The sequence below is a fragment of the Trichosurus vulpecula genome, chromosome 1 (assembly GCF_011100635.1).
Source record: "Trichosurus vulpecula isolate mTriVul1 chromosome 1, mTriVul1.pri, whole genome shotgun sequence".
In the NCBI taxonomy this organism is placed as follows: Eukaryota; Metazoa; Chordata; class Mammalia; order Diprotodontia; family Phalangeridae; genus Trichosurus; species Trichosurus vulpecula.
Genome location: NC_050573.1, coordinates 378,870,085 through 378,891,402, shown reverse-complemented (window position 1 = coordinate 378,891,402; position 21,318 = coordinate 378,870,085). Strand labels below are relative to the sequence as shown.

At 38.3% G+C, this 21,318-nt stretch overlaps 1 protein-coding gene across 1 annotated transcript in view; it reads left to right on the top strand.

Annotated features, from left to right (window-relative positions):
- Positions 1-21,318, top strand: part of SKOR2 (SKI family transcriptional corepressor 2) — a 63,243-nt gene that overhangs the window by 31,263 nt on the left and 10,662 nt on the right. Inside the window, exons 7-8 of the mRNA XM_036742040.1 lie at positions 9,819-9,886; positions 18,900-18,965. Coding sequence (XP_036597935.1) covers positions 9,819-9,886; positions 18,900-18,962 — 131 coding nt within the window. The 3' untranslated portion in view covers positions 18,963-18,965. The remainder of the gene's footprint in view (positions 1-9,818; positions 9,887-18,899; positions 18,966-21,318) is intronic.

Genomic DNA, 21,318 nt, shown 5'->3' with positions numbered 1-21,318 from the left:
GGATGATTCAAAGGTTATAAATCTTGTGGGTAGTTTGGATGATGAGGAAGACTATAAGCCAGGAACTGAGTCCTGAGAGAAAGAAGGAAAAGCACACTGAAGGTTGGTAGATTATTGCCACAAGGCTCTCAGTGTGGGTGAGCTAGATGAATGGAATGAACCTCAAAAAAGAAAAAGCTGCAGAGTACTTGTGGCAAATAGATAACTGAGAGGTAGTCATAGGTAGTAAGGGATAGGTCAACTTTTTTTCATGTCCCAATGTGCCCCATGGCATGAAAGAAGGATCAGTGAATACTAAAGAAGGTAGCCAAAGACATAGTATCTTCTAGAGAGGGCAAGGTTTCTATGAGCAGCACAACAGTGTGAAAATAAGGGATCTAAGGTAAAGTGCAGTTTATTAAAAGTGGAAGAGCTGGAATGAAGTCTCTAAAATTCCATACCCTTTGACTCAGAGATCTCACTGCTATGCACACATCCCAAGGAGCTCAATAATAAAAGTTCCATATACATGAAAATATTTGTCACATCACTTTTTGTACTAGCCAAGGACTAGAAACAAAATAGATGCTCATTGCCTGGGGATTGGTCTAATAAGTTACGGTACAAAATGCCATGGAATATCACTGTGTTTGCCATAAAAAACAATCGGTATGATGAATATAGAGAACCATAGAAAGACATATGAACTGATACAGAATAAAGTAGCAGTATCTAGGAAAATATCACACACAAAGATTACAACAATATAAGTAGAAAGAACAATAAAACAATTAAAACTGCATGCCATGAAATAGCAATGACCAAATTTGGTCCAAGGAGTCAATATTAGATGACATCTCTGCCTCCTGCTTTTCTTCAAAGGTGGGGGACTATTGGTGTGAAGTATTACATGTAGTTAGACGTTTTTAGTAATGATGATGGTGGTAGTGATAATTACTATTAGTATTATCATTCTTGTTATTATTATAGTGTTCGGGTCATCCTGAATCCGGGTCTATGGCTCTAGCTCCATCTACTACGCCATCTAGCTGCTCTGGATGGTTAATGTTCTCAAGCTAGTTTTCCTTTCTCTAATTCTTTATTATAAAGGTTGGCTCTCTGGAAGGGGGAGGGGTTAGGATATATTGTGAAATGTATGTGACATAAAAACAAAAGATTTCAACTTTTTTAAAGACTACAATATGGGTCAAAGGGCACAATGGAGCAGGCCTTCAGAGAATAGGAACTAGGGTGAAGGGGAGGCAGAGAGTGAGTTTGTGGAGAGATATCAGAGAGGATTTTCACTTTAGTAGATGGCAATTCTGTAACATGGACATAATCAAAGAAGAGATGAGAGTTTCCCAGACATAAGATGGAGGGAGACCAGTTGACCAAGGCCTTCACCTTCCAGGGCCCTGTGATTATTGAGCACAACATTTGGGCAAGGGTGGCATCCTCAGCTTCCCCAGCTTATCACTCTAAACACTAAGGAACATAGGGCTAAGATAAAGAAGTTAAGGATGCAAGGAGTTCTTGACTACATATCTGGGCCATTAAATATCAGGCATTTGATTTCACCAGATGGATCTGCTTGAGATCTCCGAGGGAAGTGAGCACTTTTAGGTCAGGCCCTCTACTGCCTCTGGCTTCCTGAAGTTTGGCCTCTCTGATTTTTTTCAGCCTACATCTATAGCATCATCTCAAGATGGCAGCAGGGGGAAGAGAAGAGGAATACCCATATACAAAAGTTACCCATAGTGAAAGAAACATTCTCTAAGTCCTCCAAAGCACAGGCTTTCTAAAACCTTTGACTCCATAAGATGCAGAATCATTAATGGATTTACTCAGTATCTCTGCTTTGGCACTCTGGCTCCCTGAGGCTTAGAATCTCTGATGAAAGGGGGCCCCTTATGAAGAGAAACTATTGAGGGCCTCTACCTTGAGTACTGGGAGTCCCCTCATATTAGCACTCCAGGAAAAGAGACTGAATTAGTTACCAAAAGGAAGTGCCTTAGAACCAAGTTCTGAGAAGTACAGAAAAGGAAAGAATAAACGAGGCTATGAAAAACTAAAGGATTCTTAAGCGCCTCTTCCCCTTCACCATGAAGAAGTCATTTGCTTTTAGAATGAGTCATTTCTATGAAGTGGAGGGGTTAGATGTTGGATTGTGGCAAGGTCAATGAAAAAGCTTGTAGCAGGAAAGCAGAGGCATCAGGTATGAGGTAGTAAGTGAAAGGTAGAGGCAAGAATTGTTTGTTTTCTGTGTGAGCATATTATGGAGAAAGCTGGACCTTTTAGGATTCAGTTCAGTTCAATTCAACAGATACCTGTGTATCTACCATATAAAAATTACTCTGCACAGGCATATTATAGCTGAAGCAACATAAATATACTGATTAGGCATGCTGAGTATGCCCAGGCAAACTAATTTCTCCCCCAAAAATGTTATTTTGTATCCCCTTTTTTAGCTTTGTATTTTATCAGTGACATTTAGATTTTTTAAATAATGCAGCTTAGTTAAGTTTAAGTTTCTTTAATTTTATTGAAGAATAAAAATTATGTCATGGAATCATAAGATCATAGATTTAGAGCTGAAAGGAACCTCAGAAGCCATCTAGTCTAGTTTATTCAATAAATATAAAATTCCCTCCATGAATACCCTAAGGAATGTTCTGCACATGCCTATCAGAAGTTCTAGATTTGGAGTCAAGAACCTTGGGTTCCAATCCCAGCTCAACACAGTGCCTATCACACAGTAGGTACTTTTTGTATAACCATCCCTTATTAATTGAATAACTTGGGAAAGTCAATTAATCTCTGTGATGTTGTTTCCTCATTTGTAAACTGGGGAGTAGCACTAGATGGTTGCTAAGGTCCCTTCCAATGCTGATAGTCTGCAACTCCAAAAGAACTGGAAATGTGTGAATTCTCAGAGAAAGATGTCAATGTGTCGTTTAGGCAAATGTGGGCAAAAATATATACTAAACGTACACTTGTACAGATCAATATACAAAGCATTTGGGGGTTAGAAAAGCAAAAAATGATTCTTGCCTTTAAGGAACTTAGAATCTATTGGAGGAGGGAACCCATGCATAAGTGATAAAAATATTTGTAGATATGGTCACGATCTGTGATTTCATTGGCATAGAAAATTCCTAAATGGGGAAACACCCTCAACTAATCCCTTTTCTACTGATTGACATCTTTTAAAGACTTGCCTAGGAAATCTAAGAGGTTAAGTGATTTGCCCAGGGTCACACAGTCAGTGTATGCTGGAGACTAGACTTGAACCAAGCTTTTCTCACTTCTGAAGTCAGCATCCACTAAGCCACACTGCCCTTCACTTAACTCATCATGGTGGCTTATAAATACTAAAAGGTTTGCTAGAATGGTGATACTGATAGTGTTAACCTGGGAAGACTTCATGGAGGAAGTGAAACTTCAACAAATTGCTTTAAAAAATATGGGTCAAAAGAAGTGCTAAATGAGTCATGCTGGGGATGGTAAGCAGTTGTGCTTGGTTAAAGCAGACTGCACAAGGTAGGATGTAGTGGGAGATAAGGCTGGAGTAGGGGGAAGTTAACTGGAAGAGCCTTAAAACCCACAATCTCCCTTCCTGAGAGCCAACCTTTATAACAAGGAATGAAAGAGAGAGAAAAAATATTTGAGCAAAACTAACAAACATTGGAAAAGTCTGATATCATATGCCACATTCCATACCCACCGTCCTTCACTTCTACAAAGAAGTGGGAAAAGGTGCCTTCTCTTATCGGGGAACAAGCCTGATATTTATAAGTTTGCAATGTTCTTTTTCAATTCTTTATTGTTGTTACATTGTTGAAGTTGTTGGGTTAATTTGCTCCCCTTTGGCTCCACTCACCTGCCCATACTTTTCCAAACCAAAATACTTCTCACAGGACACTACTCCCCTATATGTGTTGTCTCCCTCCATTAGAACATAAACTCCTTAAAGACAGATAATTTAATTTTGCATCCTCTTCTTTTGGCACATAATGAGCCCTTAATGAACGCTTTGTCATTCACTGTGTATATTGTTTGCCTGGTTCTGCTTACTTCAGGCTATATCCATTTATACAACTCCCCATGCCTCTCTTTATTCATTGTGTTCACCATTTCATACAGTCCAGTAATATTCCATTACCTTCATGCACTACAACTTGTTAAGCCATTTGCTTTGTTTCTAGTTCTTCGCTATCATAAAAAGTGTAGCTATAAATATTTTGGTGCATATCAAGTCTTTGTGTCATTGAGCTCTTTAGGGTATACGCTTAGGAATGGAATTGCTAGACTAAAAGGCATGGATATTTTTTAGTCCCTTTCTTCATACAATTCCAGGTTGCTTTCCAGAATGTTTGGACGAATCTACAACTCCACCAACAGGCCTAATTAGTGTACCCATCATCCTACAATGTCTCCAACACTCACTATTCCCATCTTTTGTCACCTCTGCCCGTTTTCTGGGTATGAAGTGAAACCTGAGAGGTGTTTTTACCTGTGTTCTCTTATTATGCGTGATTAGAGCAATTCTTTCATATGGTTGTTAATTGTTTACAATTCTCCTTTTGAGAGTTCTTTGTTCATATTCTTTAACCACTTATCAATTAGGAAATGATTTTAGATCTTATATATTTCTGTTAGTCGGTGTCTTCCCTCCTTATCTTAACCCTACTTGCACTAATTTTGTCCATACAAAAGTTTTTCAATGTAATCAAAATTATCTGTTTCATCTTTTGTCATCATCTCTTTCCTTTTTTTGGTTAAGAATTAACCCTTAGCCACAACTGTAAAAGATTGACAATTTGTTTTTAGAGAGCCACTGCAGACATCTAAGGAAGTGAATAATTGACATGATGAAAATGACACTTTAAGAAGAAGTTTCTTGCTGATCTAGTCTGGTAGAGGCTAGAGGCCGGGAGACTAGAGAGGAGATTTTGGAGATCGATGGCTCCCTTACAGCTTTCTACATACAAAGCCAGGGGGGAGTACCACAGGAATGATTTGAATTAGGGATGTGTTGCTTGCCAGATCTTGCCACATAGGTATAATATAAAAACAACAACAATAAGCCAGGTTATTTGAGAAGGCATAACTGAAAGTCACTGGTAGGGCAGGGTCTCTGAAGTTGAAAAAAGAGGTAGGGTCCTGATATAGTGGGTGTACGTTTGGGTCTATGCTATGTGACCCTGGGCAAGTCACTTAACCCTGCTTGCCTCAGTTCTTCATCCGTAAAATGAACTGGAGAAGGAAATGACAAACCATGCCAGATCTTTGCCAAGAAAACCCCAAATGGGGTCACAGAGAGTTAAACATGACTGAAATGACTCACTAATAACATGCTTGGGTTTCAGGTTGTTTGTTTGGCATGGTCAAATATTGGACTTTAATTGTGAGGTCTTTTTTTCCCATCTCCATAGTCTGATTTTGCTTTATAGCCTTCTTTTGATTATGTAAATAACTCCCATTCAAAAATGTTATAAGGATTTCTTCCCAGGATCTTATTTACCTAGTTGAGATTTACACCCTCCAAATATCTGTAGATGGTTCTACTCTTTCATCAGAAGCCATTACTCTGACAATGACAAGTATTTAGTAATTTTCTTCCCTTTTGGAAGTGAAAATTCACTTTGTTATAGGATTCTCCTTCAGGATATCAGAGAATTCTGGAAGGCTATGAAAATCAAAGCTCAGAAGAGCTGTGTCTGGTGCTGAGAATGGCCAAGTGAAGGCCACAGATATAGCATCCGCCCAGATCTTCTGGCTCCTTTTCATCCTCCCTTTCCCTTCCAGTCCTACATGGTCCTACTGAGGGACACGAGAGCTCCAAGGACAACTGGATGTTGATAGTGACTGCAAGATGAACTATGGAACTTTTTCTTATTGTATCATGGAAAGGACAACAGGTCTGCGGGTTGCAGGATTAACCAATCATTTTAGAATCTCTGGTGTAGTTCTTTCTGGATGTTTTTCAACGTCATTTTAGTTTTTCAAACACCCTGCATTTTAATACACAACTTTCCTCATTGCGTCTTTCCCCTTCCCCAATAGAATGCCATTTTTCTAAGGTGAAGAACTGTGCCATTTGTATCTTTGTATCCCCAATATTGGGCAGCTAGGTGGCACAGTTGAACAGAGTGCCAGGTCTAGAGTCAGGAAGACCTGAATTCAAATCTGGCCTCAAACACTTACAAGCTGTGTGACCCTGGGCAAGCCCCTTAACCCTGTTTGTCTCAGTTTCCTCATGTATAAAATGAACAGGAGAAGAAAATGACAAACCACTACAGTATCTTTGCCAAGAAACCCCAAGTAGAGTCACAAAGGGACTAACACAGCTAAATCAATAAAACAACAACAAAAACAAATACCTACTATATAGCACAGTGCTGGGCATATTGGAAGCACTTAATAAATGTTTGCTAATTGAATTGAATATTTCTGGTGCTCTTCCATTTTAACCTTGTTCTTCTCTATTACCTCCTTTTACTCTCACTTTTCAAAAAAATTTTTGTGTGGCTAGACTTGTGTGGCAGAAATCATAGCTTAATAACTTCCTCTCCTCTCTAGCAAACAGCGTCTTCTCTAATCCTCAGAGAATAGTGCAAAACCTCTTGATTTCATTGCACTGACATCTTTCCCCAACCTCCAATGAATTGAACTTCAACTTTTCTTTTAACAAAGACTGCTAACTTCATGATTTACTTTACTCATTTCAAAAATATTCTTTTCCACTGAATTCCCACCCAAAGCCATCCTGGTACGATGAATAGCAAACTGGCCTCTGCATCAGAAAACCCTGTATTCAAATTCGACCTCTTACACAGACTGACTGGGTGAGCCTGGCAATTCACTTAAACTCTCAGTTCCCCCTGAGGGCACTGAGGCAACCCTCTCAAACTATAATCTGTAGGGCAGGTAATCTGTGTTGGCTTAGTGAATTTCCTCACCAGCAAATATCTCTACCAACGACACTGTAAGTGTGGTCCAAAGTTTCACTCTGATGCCTCATCATGAAAGGGGTCCTGAGTTCCTCAAGTCTTTGCCAAGCAAGTGTAAATTCTGCTGGGTCCTACCAATCTGGAGAAGCTTAGCATGGAGACCCACTGGTGGATTTGCATGTTTGCTACCAAGAACCTACCAAAATTATTTCCAAAAAAGTTCACCGTGGGAGGACTGACCATCAGATGAGGAAATTATTTGTCTGGGGAAACTCTTGTAGCAATATCTTTAAGATGTGGAAAAGCTGGGATCAACATTCCTGAAGCGAATGCCTATAGGGTTGGAATCACAGATGTCTTGGAGTACTAACCTAGCTAGTGCTCTATCTTTGGGCAAAGACCATAATTCAAAAATATACTAGTTTTCATTCACATAGTCCTAAGTAATGTTTATCAGTCCTTCCTTCCCGGTTTATTTTCTATATCCATTAAGGGACCTTTATAGATTCCCTAGACAAGTTGTTCCAAGGCATTTTATCACTTGTCCCACACCTGAACAAATTGTTCCTTGGACTCCCTAGAAAGAACAGAGAATAAAGCTTTAAAACACACACACACACACACACACACACACACACACACACACACACACATGTCCTTTCACTTTTAACTTTGGATGGTTTCTTCTATCTTGAAAAAATACTAAACTACCTGGGTTCAAGTCCTACATGTGACATAAATATACTTGGCTGTGTCGCCCAAGTCAAGTCATCTCATCTTTCATGGATCTAAGCAATTCTCTAAGATTATAAGATTAGAAACTATCACTATAAGAGAAGGTGCTACCTACATTGATAAAAGGAGTTTTCTTATCCTAAAATCCCTATAGGAATGAAATCACAAGTATAGTTTAAAAGGGAAAAAAAGCACAAGTGCCAGCTTAGGAGACAAGGTAGGGAACTGTGCAGTGTTTCCAAAGCACTGTGTGTTAATGCTGGCACCCTTCCACCCTACCCTGGGTGTCACAGCTTCTCCCTCTCTTCCCTTTCCTGCCAGTTCTTGGTGCAATATTCTTTTCATTAAACCACGTGGCTTCTGACTTTATCTTGATCTACAAGGGCATATTTTTGTTCTTGTTCTCTGGTTTTTTAAAATTTTCTTTTTTTATTATGGACTTCACAAAAATTAGGAAATATGAATGTTTCCATATACAGAGAACAGAAAAAGGACTGTCTGTGAAAGTTAGTCTCTATACACACAGCTTGTTTTATAAAATATGTGTCAGATTTAACACCATCAAACAAAACGATCTGCTTGTCTATGTCACCTTCTGACCTTCCTTTTGCTCTGGTCTGTGTTTTCAAAATATTTCACTGATGCCCTTTTCTTTGTTTTTTATCTCTATCACTATACCTCTCCCTCCCTGCCCCCACACCTCTCTTTGCATAAAAAATAAAGGCCCTCCCTAGTAACAAATAAGTATAGTCAAACAAAACAAATCTACACATTGGTCATGTCTGAAAATATATGTCTCATTCTGCTCCTGCCATCCATCACCTCTCTCCCAAGTGGTGGGAAGGATGCTTCATCATCAGTCTTATGGAGTCATGATTGGACATTGCATTGATAATCTTCAGGTGGAAAATGAGGTCATGTTTGTCCTTCATTGAAACAAGAAAAGTCAATGGTTGGCCTGCTCTTACATTTGTAATAATCGTATTGAGCAGATGACAAATATTTAAGGCAAATTCAGGAATAATTTGTTCGTACTATAAAAAGCCCAGAAACTTTCCAAATAAAGTACGGCAAGATGATTTCTTAATTTTTTGTTTTGTTTGGTTTGGTTTTCTGTTTTTGAGATTATATCTACCTTTCTCACCCAGGCTAGAAGTGCAGATGCCTGATCCCACTACTCCATCAGTGTGGAGCTTTATCCAACTCCATTTCTGACTTGGCCAGTTTATCCCTTCCTTAGGCAACCCAGTAGCCCCTCATTCTCAGGGGTTCCTTATATTGATGTCAGACTTAGGGTGGATAACTGATCAGCTTTAGGCCTAATGTAGCTCAGAACTCCTGAACTTAAGCTATTGAAATAACCTCAACCTCCCTGGTAGCAGGTCTCATAAGCGTGTACCATTACACCCAGCTAGGATGATTTCTTAAGATTTATTACTGCTATGAAGCAATGAAGAATACAAGAGAATGACTAAGGCTATATGCCATGCCTAACCTCATTGGGGAGCCCCCATCCGAAATCTTATCAGCCCTGTTTTGTGTGGCTTGTCTCTACGGAAGAGTCAGACAGGGACAGGAATCGATGGCACTGTTTTCACCATTCCTGAGAATTAAGACTTCCCGTGAATCAGAATAATTATCTTTTATGGTCCTATATCCGATTTACCCATGAGGCATAACCCAGCATGAGTCTCTCACTATAAAATAATAAAGCCCAGTTCAGCCTAAACATTTTTTATTACGATAGAGCTCCAGAGTTGTCTCTTCCCTAAGCTGTGCCCCTCCTCCAGGCCCATCCATGCCGTAGTCCAGTGGAAGTCATTTAACAGCTCTGCAAATCACTTATATCAATCAATAAACAAATGTATATTGAGTACCTACTGTGTGTGAAGAACAGCACTAGAAGCTTTGGAAGGTACAATAAAGCAGGAAATATAATCTCAGGCTTCAAGGAGCTTCTGATCTAGTTACAGTGATACTGTATCATAAACAAACAGTTCTCAGAACAATTTTCAATCTAATTTTTTTGGAATGATACCAAAGAACTGGGCCGTATTTTAAAATGCCTTCAGTGGTATTTTGACTGGAATGTACTAAAAGGATATTTTTCGTGTTGCTATTTTAATTAATTTATTTCCCTCTCTCCCACAGATAATTTCCAGGATCAGATGAAAAGAGAACTAGCATATCGAGAAGAAATGGTACAACAGTTACAAATTGTAAGATATATTTCTTTCTACTTCAAAAAATATTTCTTGATTTATTTTGGCTTTGACATCTAGATTTCTACTCTGTCCACTTCCCTCTCAGCTGGTTTGAATGCTAATTACCATGAGATTTACTTAGACACAGGGCAAGCAGATGTGTCAGTATGTTTCATCTAAATGTAACTACGAAACATGTGTCAATAGACAGATGTGTAAATTGTCAGTGTGGGATACAGAGACTTACCTGAATATCTCATAATCTGTATAACACAAACCCTAGGACTTTTCCTACAAACATAATCCTTAGTGTATGCATATATGTCAATTAAATTCATATTAAGGATGATGACAAGAAACAAAGGATTTCGGAATGAAACGTGTAACTCCATTCTTAATTTACTTATGATAATCATCCTTATAATTTTATAATACCCAAGACCTACTTGTACAGTATCAGTACTTAATGCCTAATACTGGTAGGTGCTTAGTAAATGTTTATTGACTGACTGATCATAAGCAATTAGGAATTATTTTTCTAAAGTCATTGCTGTCCCTCTCTGAAACTCTTTCTGATACAGATCTCTTTCTATATGGTGTTTTTCAGCAGTGTTTATAAGACAATTTCCTAATTTCATCTATAAAATAGGGAAAATATTTCTCTCCCTAAAAGTTTGTAAGATATATTGAGCTATACATGGATAGTATCCTCATCTTTTTTAATGTTCAGGGCTTGGCAATCAGCATAATTTATGTTGCTTGTTATTTTGAGATTTAAAGTTTCTCCATGCCTTCTTCTTCATATATACATGATATATTTGTATATATCTATTTGAATGTTAATCTTTTAGCCTGTCTATCTATCAATCTGTCTATTGACCTATCTATCCAGCTTGATTTTTCTGAGAGGAACATTTATTAGCATTTTTCTGCCTCTGTGAAACTGTTTTTATATAAATGGAGATTTTTGACATTAATATTATAAACAATCACATTTTATTTTCACATTCGAGGACCATTTCAAAGATGGTTGTAAGTTAGAGTTGCATGAACAAACAGTCTTACCAATGTCATCGTGGACCCAAGACACTCAGGAACTTCAGCCAGATCTGCACATCATAAGTAGATACATAGCTTTTAAACAGCCTCCTTCATCTCTCCACTTTTGTTTCCGAATTATGGGGGTGGTTTTTGTTTATTTTGGTAGCTGTACTCAAATTCAGCAGAAAGGACTTCCTCTTTTTTAGGTAATAACTATTCTTTAGGGAGCACAAAACAATCTATTTGTGGCACTTTTGCCTTTATATTCTAGGACATAACAGTTCTAAGATGATTTCTCCTCCAGATATCCTTGATTATCTCTTTTAGTCCACCTATTGAGTTGTAAATTCACACTGCAGATTTGGGGAAACTTTCAGATTCTCAAGGTCCCTCATTTAGTTGTTGTTTTCTTGGGGGCGGGGTGGGGTTCCTGGGACTAAGAACTTAAAGTTATTGCAAATTCCACCATGCAAAACACCATTTTTTGAGTCACGAAAGGGAAATTATCACCCAAGTGTAGGTTTGATTACAAGCACAAAAGCATTAAAACCACATTAAATTAGTGGAATATAAAGTAGAATAAGAGTTCTCATTGCCACTGACCAAGCTACTTAATGTCACTTATGTAACTTTAGTGCTTGTCTTCTGCAGTTATTTTTTAAAAAATGGAGATGATGTATCATCAATGTTGTAGGGGATTATCATTGTCAGAAGGGAAAAGTACAAAGTTCTTTAAAATTCCTGAAATGTGAGTCAAGGTTTTATCACTAAGAATTTGTATTGCATTCTTTTGCAAAGAATTCTGCAGAAATTGACTTGTCAGTTTTGACAAGTATTATTCATTCAAAATGGTTAGTAAATTACTCCTGCTAGTAAAGGAACACTTTGGGGGAATCCTTATGAGTCATTAGAATCCCAGTTAGTGGTCTAAATTATTGTCGCAATGCATTGTTACACCCAGAGCCAAATTTGGCAATGTTTTGTAGTAGTCTTCACTCCTCAGCATCCTACCATCCCCTTACTGGAAGGAGGGGCTCACTCCCAAAGCTTCAGGGCCCTCTTGGGGGCCCTGTTACTCCTAAGGCTTTCTACATAGTGCCTTACCTGAACCGGCCTTCCTCAAATCGGGCTTCATGCTCTGGACTATTGTTTTCTCTCTGTCCCCAAATGAGATTTTTCTTGTCCAGTCTCCTAGTTTCTTAGGGTTCTGCCCTCTGCTATGTGATAGGCCTCTAACCTGTAAAAACATGTTTAACATATTAATGGTGTTATATGTGCTACCTGTCTTAGATAACATATGTCTACTTTAATAAAGGCCAATCCAAGTGTTTATTAAGCTTATCTCATTTATTATCTTTGAAAATCAAAAAGGCAGCATTATGTCACGAATAGAGAGCTAGCTTCTGAGTCAGGAGGACCTGAGTTCTAGTCCTACCCCTGACATGTACTGGCTGTGTGGCCCTGGCCAAGTCACTTAACCTCTCAATTCTAGAGGCAACTAACCAGCTAAGACTGTAAGTTACAGAAAATGTGGTGATCTGCCTTGGTGAAAGAAACTTTGTAAGTAGAGTTTCTTGCACCCAAGAAATTACAGCTGTGGTCCAATGTACAGGACACTGTGCTAGAAGTGCCAAAACAAAACAAAACGGTTCTTTCCCTCAGTGAGTTTACAATCTACTTGAAAATCCCTTAACTCAGCTGAGTCACCCGGATGAGGAACATTTCAGACACTAGTGGGAGAGTTATTTTTGGACAAGTGGGAAAATGACATCACAGCCAGCTACCATGTCTGTTTGCTCATAGTTATCGACCAAAGAATCAGGCTACCCCGTGATATTGCTCAAATAAATTATCTGGCCTCTGATCAATTGGCAGGGGGAAATATCCTGCACCTCCCACGGTGCCCAAGAACTCTAAGTCATTTTGTGGCTCTTAATAAATTATCAGGCTTTAAAGTTACTAGCTTTCATCTTCCTTGAATCACTGCACTCATGAGTGAATATAGTTACCATGAGATTATGTCTGCCCTTTGAGGCTAGAATAACTGAGTGCAAATCCTCTTACAGTTAGTAAGTACTTTGTTAACTCAGAAAAGAGCCAATTCTTTATATCCTTAAGATAATACAAAAGCACATGTTAATTCCATAATCACTGGGAATCCAAATACGTGAATCTCTCCAAACTCTGTGAAGATTTCCAAAGAAATCTGCACTATGCTGTGCTCATTTTGTGCTCATCTGCTGCACTATATTGTGCCCTGTGCTCATTTTATTCAAAATCACAACCAGAACACTAACCCTTCTTTATTCCACTAGCAAGATGAGAAGTAGTGACCATGACAGTCAAATGAATCATGTGTAGTTATGGTCTGCATATGCAGAATTAAGTTAATAGTTTTTACATGTGTTCACTTATGAATTAAAATAATTTACTAGCATCCAATTCTAAAATGCACAGATCAAAGTAGATACTGAAAAGTATTCTGGAAAAACAATTTTTAGGTGCTTATAATGTTCACGTCTAAACAAAATTTGTCAATGACACAAAACAAAATATTTTTCCTGAGGTCTAAATATAGACACTTGACAATTAAACCAACTTTTGGGTAAAGCTTATAGTATTTTTTAAAAAAGGCTTATTTACCCATTCACAAGTGGTATCATGGAAATTCACTTTACTTTTAAAAAAATAATAACTAACACACATTGGAATTGGAAGTAAGAGAGGACAAATTGAATCCCAGTCAATAGCCTTTTGACAAAGTTCCTTTAAGGACCTGAACATCCATCCATCCACATGTGTGAGTGTGTGTGTGTGTGTATGTATATATGTATGTATATATATATGTATGTATATATATATATATGTGTGTGTGTGTGTGTAAATATACATATATACACATATATAAATATATACATGTATGTATGTTGCAAATGTATGTGTATGTGCATTCTACAGTTATCCCTTCCACATTATGACTTTCCCCATCATGGTTTCAATCTATTGTGGATTGGTATAAGAACTTAAATGGGAATTTTTTGGAAGTTTTATGGAAGCTGCAAATGACATGCAAAAAGCCAGCAAGTAATACAGAAAAAGTTTAGAAATTCAGAAATGCATAAAATATATGTATAGTATTGTATCGACCCAAAGTTTACAATAAGGTACTGTAAATACCCTATAACAGAAAAATAAAAATTCAGACTTCTTCTCTGGTATGAAGAGAGGGCCAAAAAATTTTACTTGAATTTTCCAGATCACAGGGATGCTGCATCCCTAACCCATGCTAGGTAGAAGGAATAACTATGTATGTATTTATGCATATAGTGTGTGTATATATGTGTGTGTACATATATATAAACATATACATAAATATATACGTATGTGTATGTATCTGTATATCACATATATGTAGATAGATGGATGAATGGATGGGTGGATAGATAAATAGATATACAGATGGTCAGACAGATGGATGGATGGATGGATGAATAGATAGATAGATAGATAGGTAGATAGATAGATAGATAGATAGATAGATAGATAGATAGATAGATAGATAGGTATCTTCTAACAAAAGCTATTAGTCTCTATTTGGGTATTTGCTTGCTAATTTGGTGACAAGTGTTTAAAGCACACATCTTTGCGTTACCTACTGCTGTAGGCTTGTTAAGGATATGGTCCTTCTCCAATAAAGTTCTTGAAGGACGTTGTAAAACTGCAATGCAGAGCATATGATAAATGGCTAAACCAAAATACACATTCATTGAACTTGCAGCATCGCTCCAGAAACGCAGGTAGGCTGAGGAAATGGGTTAGTCTCCAAGTGCCCTCTGCTGTTCAGCCAGGTAGCTGCAATTTCAAGCAGCCAGGAGAAGCACAAGTCTCCAAGTTCTTCATTAAAAGCCTCAATTAAAATAATGTTCAATCAATAGATTTAATTCTGATGTTTCATTCACTGTGGACCTGTAAAAAAGCAGTTTACAACTTCCTGACTGGAGGGAATGGAGCAAGCTCCTTGTCCCTGGGAGAAGGGATATGTGTCTTTTCCTGTTGCCATAGGAGCTGGGGCTGGCCACAGACCAGCTCTCCCACGATAATGCCTTAGTTTGGAGATCCTCCAGCACTAACTGGTGGGAACTGGCCCAGGTTTCTGCCAGTTGAACACAGAGGAGTTTATGTTTGTTTTGTTTTGTTTTCAAATGGAAGTAGAAGGACTTCTTTTGCACATCTGGAGTTAGAATCAGAGAGACCTGGGTTTAAATCCAGCCCCTGACATTTAGCTGTATGACTTTGAGCAAGTTGAACTAAAAATATCTTTTGGTACTTTATCTTAGTTAAAAGGTTCCTAGAAAAGATCTAATTCTTTAAGTTTCATTTCCAATCAGAAGGAAACTCTTACTAGGCAACTGACTAGTTTCTGACTTCCTTACCCACCCTCTCCACCCCCACCACTACCACTTGTGATTTTGCTGGCATAGGGAACTCCTAGAGAGGAAACTCCTTCCACCAATGTATATCATCAACTGTTTGATGATATATGGTCTTAGAGAACTGGCTGGGGCCTTAAGAAGACAGATGACTTGCCCAAGGTCATACAACCAAGTTGTGTCAGAGGCAGGATCTCAACCTAGGGCTGGGGCAGCTAAGTGTTGAAATAGATATTAAGTAGAACGTGAAGTCAGGAAGATCTGAGTTCACATTCTATCTCATAAACTTACTAGCTGTGTGACTCTAAGCAAGTCACTTAACCTCTCTGTGCCTCAGTTTCTTCATCTGTAAAAAAATTGGGAATTAATATAGCACCTACAACATGACGTTGTTGTGAGGATCAAACAAGTTAATGTATGTAAACTTTTTGCAAACCTTAAAGGACTATATAAATGTAAGTTTTTTTTAATACCATTACTAATACTATTACTATCAATATTTATTAATGCAACTATTGTTCATTATTATAACATCACTGTTATTATTACTACTATTTGTCACCATTATTACTACTCCATCATCATCATCATCTTCTTCTTTATCCTGAGGCTGGCTCGCTCTCTCTCTTCAATGCTCTCTAGCTCTGGATTTCTAAGACAGCTGCTCTAAGTGAGACTCTGGCAAAAAGTAAGCTTGCAATACAACACATCTTCTTCCAATGATTTTTCATCCTAATTCTCTATCATCCTTCTAACAGGTAATCTGTGAATACTTAATTATAGAGACCCGCTCTCTGTCCTCTTTCCCCCGTGTGAAATTGAACCAAACTCAGAGTACTGAAATAGGACAACTCTTGAGGTGAAGAATCTGCTGAGAAAGAGTTCATCTTTACTATTATACCCCCGCACCTCGCACTTTTGATCCACCTAGAGATGTTTGGGTGTTTGGATATTCTAAGACAGGATTTTATTCAGGTTCTCTTTTTTCTTGCCAATCTTGGGGATTTGGAGCATTTGCAAAATGAAGAGGGAAATTTCCCAAATGACCACAGTGTTGAGGATTTCTCTGCAATGACTGGCTCACAGCAAACCTCCTGGATCCTGAGCAGGCTAAGTAGGGCCTTCTATGCTTAGCATACGCCTGGATAGCCTTGGTGAACCATAGCGTCTCAGGCTCGTGATGTGTTCCTGGTTTGTCATTTGTGACATCGGAATGATGAGTCAGTGTGAGCCACAACTCTCAATTCGTGGTTGCTTAAAAACAGCAGAACAATGAAACCCACAGCAGACTAAATAGGAGAAACCAAGACTACAGACATCGGTTCTATTTCTGGATTCTTTAAGAGCCCGCATGCTTACTCCCTATAACTCTTTCCTTTAGAAAGATTGTCTTTCTTTCTTTCTTTCTGCTTGTCCTTCCATTTTCGTTATTGCTGCTTTTGAAAAGGTGTCCCTATCTGGATCTAATGCTTTCTTTGGAGAAACGTTCCTGTGATTGAAGATGACTTCTTGACCTTGGGTGCAGAAATAGGAAGCTGAATCCTTAAAAGAAGGACTTTTCTATAAGGATATAGGTAGCAAAAATACTAAAGCAAAGCTATACTTTTTTAGCATATTTTCAAACTCAAAATTTTGTGTTCTTTCTGTCTCCTACATTATCTTGCAATATGTGTATAGAATACCACTTAAGGTCGTATTAAATCACACATCAAAAGAAAGAAGAAATGACCCCTAGGCTTTAGGAAATTATAATATATGATAACCAAGGAAACTGAGATTCAAAACCTTTTCTATCCATGTCTGAAATGGATGAAGTAACTATAGTGGACCTAGCTCTTTCTATGGATTTTCTAACAAGATTATCCCCTAAAATGTGGGATCAGAACAATATACTTTTATACACTAAGATATGAATAATTAACAACAGTACCATCTATCCCCTCTCCTAGATACATGCTCCATGGCCAGAGATACATTCATCCACGTATCTGTGATTTGGGTTGTGTATATGTGACTATAAAGCACCTGACCAGTTCAGTAAAAATTTCAGAAGGGCAGCCTTCTCTTTTCTCAACCCCATGACAAAGAGCAGTTTTATTTACTTGCGATTTTCACTGAGATGATATCATTGATAAAATTGACTGGTTGTTTCCATCAAAATTTACTCAGGGGTGATTGCTTATGAGCGTAGACACAGTCTCATCTCCAGACATCATTTATGACTCGTTGGCCCCATCGAAATAAGGATCTCATTCATTTGCTTATGGATTGATAGGTCTGGCCATGATTATGTTTCTTTTACACACTGTTTGAAATATGGAAGAAAGATTTCACAAGCAGGCAAAACGTGTGTACAGATCTGTAGTTCGATCAAATAATTTTCCTTTTTCCTTCTTCCTCCACCATGACAGCTACCTTCCCTTTCCCCTTCCACTTCTGGCTCCCCAACAGAATGTAAGCTCCTTGGAGGCAGGCACTATCTTTCTTTTTGCTTGTATTTGTACCCCAGCATTTAGCACAGTGCCTAGCACACAGTAAGTGCTTAATAAATGCTTGTTGACTTAGCTGATTGGACTTTCCTTCCCTCCTTATACATACCAGGCAAGTTTCACATTACATGCTGGAGAGAATAAATCACAGTATGAGCTGAAAGGTGACTTTAAATCCTTTAGTGAATTGCCATGTGTTGTCTACAGGGAACAACTTACTACACAATTGGATTCTGGTATTGACATACTTTAAAAAAAATGTAATGAAAAATGAATACATCCTTTAAATTCTTTTTGTGTAATAAGTTAAATTGAGCCTCTGAGGATAAAAATAGTGATCATAGTGTATGATGCCTTAGTTGCAAATAGATTAGAAAGACAAGTTTAAATAATCTAAATTATCCAAGAGTGGTTCAGTTTTAGTAACTTGGATTTCCACTGCATAAATCAAAATGGCAAGCAGGGTTTGGCCTCCATTCAAAGCCTCCGTACTTTGTTTTATACAGAGGCCGTATTTTCAAGTGTCATTTTTCAACCAATGCTACTAGTTCTTCATTATTTTTAAATTGCCTACGTGTACTTCATATGTTGCGATTTAGTACTATTTGTGATTTCCATTTATGCCACATTCCTCAGAGAAGTACTGTAAGTTTATGAATCTGTATCCTAGGCACATTCTTATCTTTTGACTGGGGTGATCTCTTAACTTTCCCATGATTGAGTTTTCTTATCTAGATTGAGTAAACAAGGACACTCTAAATCCTACAGTGATCTGACATATTGTCTATACTGGCCAACTTCCAATGTCTCCACTAATGGGGTTTCAGCTTTGAGGTCCTTTTTTTTTCTAAATCGGTGATATTTAAACAAGCACATTTGAAAGCTCACTTACTCCAGAATAATTGAAGATCCTTCTGTTTTAACAAAGCTCTTTCCATTGTAAAATATCACCCTTGGGAAGGATCTATTTGCATTAAGATTGTCTAAAGTTTACCAAGAGCTCTGCATTAGGTACTTTGTCATCCCCCATAGCTGCTCTGAGTGGTTTTCCTTGTGTTTCTTTTACAGATCCCCTATGCAGCCAGCTTGATCAGGAAAGAGAAGCTTGGTACACACCTCAGCAAGAGCTAAAAGGTGAGACAGCCAGAAGGAGAGACTCTTTTGGAAATCTGATCTATCAGTAACTGTAATTGTTCCTTATTGATGCATTACTAGGTCAAGGGCAATGAAAAAGCTCCAACAATATTTTTAAAGAAATGTCTTGATGGACTTGGCAATGTCTGGAGGCTTCCACTATGTAGTATATGCTGAAATTAAAGTTTGGCACCAGCCACGTGCCTCTTCTGAATTTGATAGTAGGGTACTGAAAATAAGGGAGCTACCTTTTCAGTCTACAAAATAAAATAGATCCCTATTCTTCTTTAATGATGTGGTGGGGCTTCATGCCATGGTATTGCCCCCCTCCTCAACCTGATATCCTGAGTAAGTATATAATGCTTATTAAATGAGTGCCCAAGGCAACATGGCATCATGTATGGAGAGCCCACCTCTCAGCCAGGAAAATCTGGGTTAAAGTCCCACCTGTGATATATATGGACTATATGACCCTGCAAGTCACTAAACTTCTGAACATCCCAGGCAATTCTCTAAGATTGTTGGTGGCAAAGCAAGTGTCAACATGCATTGGTTAGAAGGGGCTTTTCCCGCTAAAAGTTTCCTAAACCAAGGGAATCACGGGTTGAAATACAAGTGCCAGGAACTAAGACTAGCTCTTTACTCCAAGCAAATCTCCACTGTACTCAGGGTCCCAATGAGTTGCCAAGGAAAAGACATGGGCAATCTGGAGTCTTTCGTGGTGTCGATGGATTCCTGCTGTAGCCCCCAATACCTCTCTCTCTACCAAGGACAAACAACACAATGCTCTCCCTTTAAGACACATCACCTCTTTATTCTAAGAGACATAATAGCTCACAAATTTCTCTCCTGTCAGCAGAATTTTATCCCCAGAACATATATGTCCTTTGCAATACGGAATAATGGAGACTATCCTCCCAATCACAAACAATGGCTACCTGGGCTCCCTCTGATTTGGGCCCAAGGCTTCACTTGATTGACTCTACTTCCCTAGCTGCCCTGGAAAAGACAATGTCCTCTCAACATTTGGGCATCTTATGGCACCAAAAAACACCCCGAATTACTAAATGTAAGATGTTTCTAAGAAAAGATACATGCATTTATTGGTTTGTGTGGAGGAAGAGGTATGTATCTTTGGACAGGCCTAGAGAAATTGCAGGGAATATGATGGACAACCCTTCCTTCTGAGGGAATACATTAGGATGGCCCAGGCATACCGACTTGTGGAATCATTAAAACCGAGAAAAAGCTCAGACCTTAGAAGAGGTAAATACTGAATTAAGTCTTATGCGAGTAAAAATAGAAATCATAGTGACAGATAGCTTAGCTGAAAATAGCTTAGACAGGTGAATTTAAATGTTCTAAATGGTCTAAGAGCAGCTCAGTTTGTATTTTCACACCATAAACAAAATAACAAGATGGCTAGGCTTCCATTCAAAGTCTCAGTATTTGGAAATACTTTTCTATTAATACTAGTAACCATCTGGAATTGCTCCTCGTATCTGAGGGCTTCTTTTTCTCGCAGTTTGGTTCATTACCATTTGAATAACACTGCTCATTACTTTCCTTGGAAGAATATTTAAGAGTCCAATAGGATTCATTGTAGAGAAGTATTTCATTATTCCAAATTTTTATGGAATCATAGAATCTGAATTGAAAGTGATCTCAGAGGTCATCCGGTTAAATGTGGACTAGAACTGAAATTACCTGGATGGCTTTCCCAACAATTGGCTAGCCAGCCTCTCTTTGAAGATGTTGAATGATAGAGAGCTTATCACATCTCAAAGTAGCCCACTCCACTTTTAGAGAACTCCAAATGTTAAGCATTTTTTCCTTATAATAAGCTAAAATAAAATCTGCATTCTCTCTACAACTTTCATCCATTTACCTAGTTCTGTATCTGAGACCCAAGCCAAACCAGTCAAATCCCTCTTCCCTCTGTCCCACAGTTCTTCAAATACTTGAAGATAGTTATTATGTCATTCTCTGCCTTCTTCCCCCATCCCTCCACCCTCACCCCCCACACACAAGCACACACAAGGGTTCTCTCCTTCAGACTATTCCTTCAACTAATGCTTAAATGGCATGATTTCAAGTCCCCTTACTATCAATCAAGCACCTCATATGTCCCAGACACTGCTAGACACTGGGCATACAAAGACAAAAAAAAAGCATTCCTCTTCTCAGGGATCTTGCAATCCATCAGGAAAGAAAACACGTGTATCTATAAATGTATGTAAAGGAAGTATGACAGAATGGATAGAAAGCCATCCATCCTCAAAGCCAGAAAGTATTGGGTTCAAGTCCCATATCTGACAAATATAGGTTGTATGATCCTGGGTAAGTCACTTAA